We start from the raw sequence: 5,764 nt of genomic DNA on the forward strand, positions 1-5,764 counted from the left end.
CGGCCGGCGGGGGCCGCCCCGGCCCGGCCCCCCCGGCGATGTAATTATTTGCGTTGGTTTCTTTTGTACCGCGGGGCCGGGGGGGCCCGGGCGCCCCCCCCGCGCCCCCCCCACCGGGGTTTTTATAGGAAGGGGGGAAGGAGGGCGGGGGGCCGGACCGGGGCCCCCCCGCCGCCCCGCGCCGACACTAACTGTCTCGGGCTCTTTGTAGTGGGGCGGGGCCGGGGGGGCGCCCTTATTTTATTGTATTATGTTTTTTTTATTATTATTAAACTTTGGAGGCTATTGGGGGCTCTGTGTCGGGGGGGGGCTCCCCACGTGGGGGTTGGTCTGCGCGCCGCGCATGCGCCGCAGGGGGCGGGGCTGAGCGGCTTCCCCATTGGCTGCGGCGTCCGCCAATGGTGGCGCGGCACGTGCTGTGGGGGGCAGGTGGCCGCGAGGCCGCGACCGTTAGGGYTCGAACCGCCACGAGGCTTCTTGAGGCGACGAGCCAGCAGCTCCCGCCCCTCCCTGCAGCGTTTCCTGAGGTAAAAGGTGAGGTTTCCTCCCCCGTAGCGGCCTCCTCTGAGGTAAAAAGCGAGCAGGGGCCCCACGGTGTAATCCCCTGAGGTAAAAGGTGAGGTTTCTTCCCGTGTACCTGCCGCCCCTGAGGTAAAAAGTGAGGCTTTCCCTTCTCAGTAGTGTCCCCTGAGGTAAAAAGTGAGGTTTTTTTCCCTAGCTGGCACTATTTGCTGAGGTAAGAAGGAAGGTCTGCCCCACTCCGAGGTTCTTCCTCCACCCCAGGGTTCCCCTATGGCAGTGACTCCCCCTCCRCAGGCTCCAGCAACATCGTGCTCGGTGGCACATCCCAATGGCTGCAGGGCTTTATTGGGATGCGGTTGGGGCGGGGGGGTTAGGGCCCGCCGACACAGGCCATCTCATCGGCCAGCTCGTCCTCTGCCAGCGGCCGCAGCGGCTCCTCATCGCTGTAGACAGGGCCGGCAGGGGCCGGCGAGGCGCGTCGGCGCGTCAGCAGGTCGGCAGCGGCGCTCTCCATCTCGTCCATGGTCATGTCGCAGGCGTCGGCGATCTCCCGCTTGGCCACGGCCACAAACTTGGGGTCCCGTGCGAAGAGCCCCAGCCCCTCTGAGATGAGCACCTGCGGGGGAGGGCGGGGGGCATGGGTAGCTGGCACCAGTGCCCCTGCTGCGGGCAGGGGCCCGCCCTGGGTGGCTCGTGGGGGCTGGGAGKTGCCCCCGGTTCACTCACCGCCTCGACGAGGCTGTCGGCGGAGCCGCGGGCCAGCGTGTCCCCAGGGCCGCAGGGCCGCAGGCGGAGAGGCCCGGGGGGGCCGCGGTCCCCCATGAACCAGCGTGAGAGTGGGGGGAGGCTGCCACCCGCCCCCGGCGGCCCCCCCTCCACCAGGATCAGGGGTGCGTAGAGCAGGTGGCCGTGGGCAGGCGCCGCTGCTGCCCAGGCGCGTGAGGAGCCGCCGAGGCGCCACGTCTCGGAGCTGCCGTAGCCCTGTTAAGCAGGAGCGCGAGGGGGCGTCAGGGTGCGAGGCGGGAGCCCCTCATGCACGGGGCACGTGGGTGCTAGGCAGCTGCGCTCGCCCAGGCAGCAGCACACGATGGGGTAGATGCGTTCGCAGGCGGCACGGGGGTGTCCCCGCGCGGTACCTGGGGCCGAGCGGGGCCGGGCGGCCCCGAGGGGTTGTAGGTCCCCGGGATGGGCTCGTCCTCGCAGCTGCCCTGGCGCCGCAGGCACTGGATGGCGAAGGAGGGCTTCCGGCCTGGGGCTGTCCGTCAGCGCTGCCTGGCCACGCCCCCGCGCGGAGGCTCCTCGGCCACGCCCCTCTCCAAGCTCCGCCCCCTGGCTCTGCCCAGCCCCTGGCTCCATCCCTGGCCACGCCCCCATCCTCCAGGCCCCACCCCCGGGCTCTGCCCAGGCCCTGGCTCCATCCCTGGCCACGCCCCCTCCCTCCAAGCCCCGCCCCTGGGCTCCGCCCAGGCCCTGCTCCATCCCTGGCCACGCCCCCTCCCGCCAAGCCCCGCCCCTGGCCACGCTCCCTCATCAGAGGCCCTACCCCGGCTTCCTGGCCCTGCCCCCTCCTAGAGGCCCTGCCCCTACCTGTGGGCGTGGGGGGCAGGAGGCGTCGCCGCTTGAGCTGTTGCCCCTCGAGGGCCCCATTGAGGAGGGCGAAGTGCCGGGGGGGGAGGGGCAGCGACCCCGTCCGTGGCTCTGCCCCTGCCCAGCTGGCAGGTGGGGGCGTGGGGCTGGCCCTGAGAAGCCTGGGGTGGGGGGACAGGGGGCATGAGGGGCAGGGGAACCCGTGGGGGATCCCCCCTCCCTGCCTGCCTCCCCGCTGTGGGGTGCCGCCCTTGTGACAGCGTGTGCAGCCCTGGGCAGCCCCGTCCCCCACTTGCCTGTGGCGGCTGGCCAGGCCCCCTGTGTCGTCCTCGTGGCTACCGTCCCCCGGCTCCTCCCCATCCTCGGGGGGCCCCGGCTCCTCCAGTCCCCTGCCGAGCTCATGGCCTGCGTCCGAGTGCCGCCTGCATGCGGGGGGCCGTCAGCACCTCGGCAGCTGGGTGTCCTCAGGCCCCTCCCCCAGGTCCCAGCGCCCCCACGGTACCTGCTGCTGTGGCGGTGCATGGCCACGTGGGGCAGGGGCGCAGGCTCCTCTCCCTCTGTGGGGACAGGGCTGCCGGCGGAGGGGGGCTCCCCCCGGAGCGGGGGGCTGGGGGCGGAGCCGTACAGGGTCTCGGGGGCCTGTGGAGAGAAGGGGTGGGGCTTATAGCTGGGCGGGGTGCGAGGCGGGTGGGGCCGGTGGGGCAGGGCTCACCGCGAAGGTCAGCTGCTCGTCGCTGGGCTCGGGGGGGGCATCGTCGCCCTCCAGGTCGCAGCTCAGCGCCCGGCGCATCTCGGGGCCCAGCGCCTGCAGGGTCTGCAGCCCGGCCTGGGGGCGGGAGRGCGGTTACCGCGGCAGCTGCCCCCGGGGGTCGCTCGGGCCGGGGTGTCCCAGGTCCCCTGCCCACCTGGAGGGCGTGCTCATTACTGGGGCCGGCGATGGGGCCCAGCATCCCCCGCTCCTTCCGCCGCCGGAACTTGCGGAAGTAGTCCTGGATCAGGAAGGTGGCGTAGAACTTCCCCACGGTGACCTCCTCCTCTGGGGGGGCAGCAGGGTCAGGGGCGCCGGGGCCCCGCGGCGGGCGCCGGGGTGCCCGGGCTGGCGGGGTGTGCTCACCCTCCGGAGGGGGGATGACCTCGTCCAGCAGCTTGGGCTTCGTCCTCTTCCAGATTTTCTTGATGACGGCGCGGAGCTCCTTGTTGGCCAGGTCCAGGTTCCCTGGGGGCGAGCGGTCCCTCAGGGAACCCAGGCGTCTGCCCCGCCCCCAGCCCTGACCTGGGGCCCCCCAGGCCCCAGGGGCCCAGGCGTTCGGGCCCACCGCAACCTTCAGTCTTGATCTTGAGGGAGGTGCGGACGAGGGCGAAGAGGGTGGCGTTGAAGGTCACGGTCCCGTCGGAGTTGAGGGGCATGTTCATGGCCACCAGGCGCTGGGGGTGGGGGGCGGGGGCGTGAGCCCAGGTGTCCGGGCGCCYCCCCGCCCCGCCTCCGTCCTCCCTCCCAGAGCCCCGCAACCTGCTGACCTTGCAGGCCACGCGGTGGGGGCAGAGCTTCCCGAAGCCCAGGGGCGGCTGGATGCGCCGCAGCAGCGTCACCACGTCCAGGTGTTTGATGCGGCCCCTGCGGGGCAGCGGGGGTGGAGGTGAGGCCGCCCCGGACGCCTGGGCCCCTCGGCGGGGTCCGCAGGGGTGGGGTCGGACCTGGCGGCGGGGTCGTACTCGGACCAGACACGCTTGAACTCGTCGAGGTGGTGGGGGCCGAGGATGGACCAGTCCCGCGTGAGGTAGTCGAAGTTGTCCATGATGACAGCCACGAAGAGGTTGATGATCTGGGGGCGGCGGGCTGTGGCTAGGGGGCTGCCGGGGCCACCACGAGGGGGCAGGGGCCGTTGCTAGGGGCCGCGGCTGTTGCCGTGCCTGTAGCCGGGGCCGTTGCTAGGGGCCGCGGCTGTTGCTATGTGCGTTGCTGGGGCCGCTGCTAGGGCTGGATGCTGCTCCTGTGGCTCTGCAGGGAGGCAAAGGGCCGGCGGGGAGCAGCTTTGGGGCCGGGGGGCGCCGCGGGCCGGGGCGGGGGCTCACCAGGAAGGCGCAGAGCATGAAGAAGCTGATGAAGTAGACGATGGCGAAGTTGCTGCCGCAGGTGAACTCCTCGCCGGGGCCGGCGTCCGACTCGGGGTCGCAGCGCTTCCCCGGCAGGCTGGCCAGCATGATCTCCTGCCAGGCCTCCCCCGTGGCGCACCTGCGCCGTGCGCACCCATGCGGCCCCCGGCCCCGCAGCCCCGCGAGGCCGCGGACGCGCCGGGGGGGCACGGGGACCCTACGGGGCTCTCCCAGACCCGCTGGGGGCCCATCGGCCCCACAGGGACCGGCAGGGACCCATCAACCCACAGGGTCCTGCAGGGATCCAACAACCCCATAGGGACCTGCAGGGACCCATTGATGCCACAGGGACCCATCAACCCCATAGGGATCTGTAGGGATCCCACGACCCCATAGGGATCTGCAGGGACCAGCTGACCCCACAGGGGAGTCACCGGCACCCACTGACCCCACAGGGACCCATCAATGCCACAGAGACCCCCACCGGGGCCTGTAGGGACCCATCAACCACACAGGGACCCCACGGACCTGCAGGGACCCATCAACACCACAGAGACCCGAAGGGGCCCACTGACCCCCCCAGGGCCCCATCGACACCGCAGGGGCCCCCCAGGGCCCCGCGAGGCCCCCCCGGCACCTGAAGAGCAGCAGCACGGCCTGGGGGAAGGTCTGGAAGTTGTTGTTGCGGTTGATCTGGGTGCCGTCCTGCAGCGCCACCTTGCCGAAGGTCTGCGGGGCCGGGGGAGTRTGGGGTGCGGGGGGCGGCCCCCTCGCCCCGAGGCGCGCGGCGCCCCGCAGGGCTGGGGCCGGCTCACGCACGAGGGCCTGCGAGCCCCCCCCACCTGCATGCCGATGACGGCGTAGATGAAGAAGATCATGGCGATGAGGAGGGCGACGTAGGGCAGGGCCTGGGGGAGCCGGCAGCAGGTGAGCCTGGGGCCGGTCCCCCCGCAGCACCGGGGGGGGACGCGGCACAGCCCCCCGGCAGCACCTGGAAGGACTTGACGAAGGTCCAGAGCAGGGTGCGGATGCCCTCGCCCTTGGACAGCAGCTTCACCAGCCGCATCACCCGGAAGAGCCGGAAGAAGGTGATGGAGATGCGGGAGCTGTCCTCGGAGCTCTGGGGGGCACGGCGGGGGTCAGGGTGCCCGCGGCCGCGCAGCTGCGCGAGGCGGGGACGCCGGGACCCCCCCCCCGTACCTCACCGACATGACCCCCGTTCTGTTGTGCGGCAGCCACGCGGATGGAGACACACGCACGGATGGAGACGGACACACGGGCAGAGACGGACACACGGGCAGACGATGGGATGGATGCGCGCAGAGGCGAGATGGACAAATGGAGATGGATGCACAGATGGGCACGAGAGGCCTGGACGCCCGGGCTCCGGGGGTGGGGGGGGGACACTCACGTTGACCTCGGTGACGGCGATGTCCACCACACTGCCCACCACGATGAGGGCGTCGAAGGTGTTCCAGGCGTCGCAGAAGTAGTGCTGGGCGCGAGGGCGTGAGGGGCGCGAGGGCCCCGTGCGGGGCAGCGCCTTGCACGACCCCGTGCG

At 71.9% G+C, this 5,764-nt stretch overlaps 1 protein-coding gene and 1 long non-coding RNA gene across 2 annotated transcripts in view; one reads left to right on the forward strand and one right to left on the reverse strand.

Moving 5' to 3' along the window:
• The window catches only part of LOC146587918 (uncharacterized), a 50,948-nt gene that overhangs the window by 11,835 nt on the left and 33,349 nt on the right, over window positions 1–5,764 (forward strand). The gene's annotated exons all lie outside the window — the stretch shown is intronic.
• Window positions 750–5,764, reverse strand: part of LOC146587920 (voltage-dependent L-type calcium channel subunit alpha-1F-like) — a 16,894-nt gene continuing 11,879 nt past the window's right edge. Inside the window, exons 26-43 of the mRNA XM_085318790.1 lie at window positions 5,615–5,698; window positions 5,404–5,424; window positions 5,195–5,323; window positions 5,046–5,111; window positions 4,841–4,932; window positions 4,183–4,342; window positions 3,805–3,932; window positions 3,628–3,724; window positions 3,432–3,534; window positions 3,224–3,325; window positions 3,015–3,145; window positions 2,822–2,935; window positions 2,612–2,748; window positions 2,406–2,531; window positions 2,110–2,270; window positions 1,659–1,771; window positions 1,249–1,503; window positions 750–1,138 (exon numbers count right to left, since the gene is read on the reverse strand). Of these exons, the coding sequence (XP_085174916.1) occupies window positions 893–1,138; window positions 1,249–1,503; window positions 1,659–1,771; window positions 2,110–2,270; window positions 2,406–2,531; window positions 2,612–2,748; window positions 2,822–2,935; window positions 3,015–3,145; window positions 3,224–3,325; window positions 3,432–3,534; window positions 3,628–3,724; window positions 3,805–3,932; window positions 4,183–4,342; window positions 4,841–4,932; window positions 5,046–5,111; window positions 5,195–5,323; window positions 5,404–5,424; window positions 5,615–5,698 (2,265 nt within the window). The 3' untranslated portion in view covers window positions 750–892. The remainder of the gene's footprint in view (window positions 1,139–1,248; window positions 1,504–1,658; window positions 1,772–2,109; window positions 2,271–2,405; window positions 2,532–2,611; window positions 2,749–2,821; window positions 2,936–3,014; window positions 3,146–3,223; window positions 3,326–3,431; window positions 3,535–3,627; window positions 3,725–3,804; window positions 3,933–4,182; window positions 4,343–4,840; window positions 4,933–5,045; window positions 5,112–5,194; window positions 5,324–5,403; window positions 5,425–5,614; window positions 5,699–5,764) is intronic.

The sequence above is a fragment of the Rhea americana genome, unplaced genomic scaffold (genome assembly GCF_003343005.1).
Source record: "Rhea americana isolate MKP2758 unplaced genomic scaffold, rheAme1 scaffold_553, whole genome shotgun sequence".
Taxonomy (NCBI): domain Eukaryota; kingdom Metazoa; phylum Chordata; class Aves; order Rheiformes; family Rheidae; genus Rhea; species Rhea americana.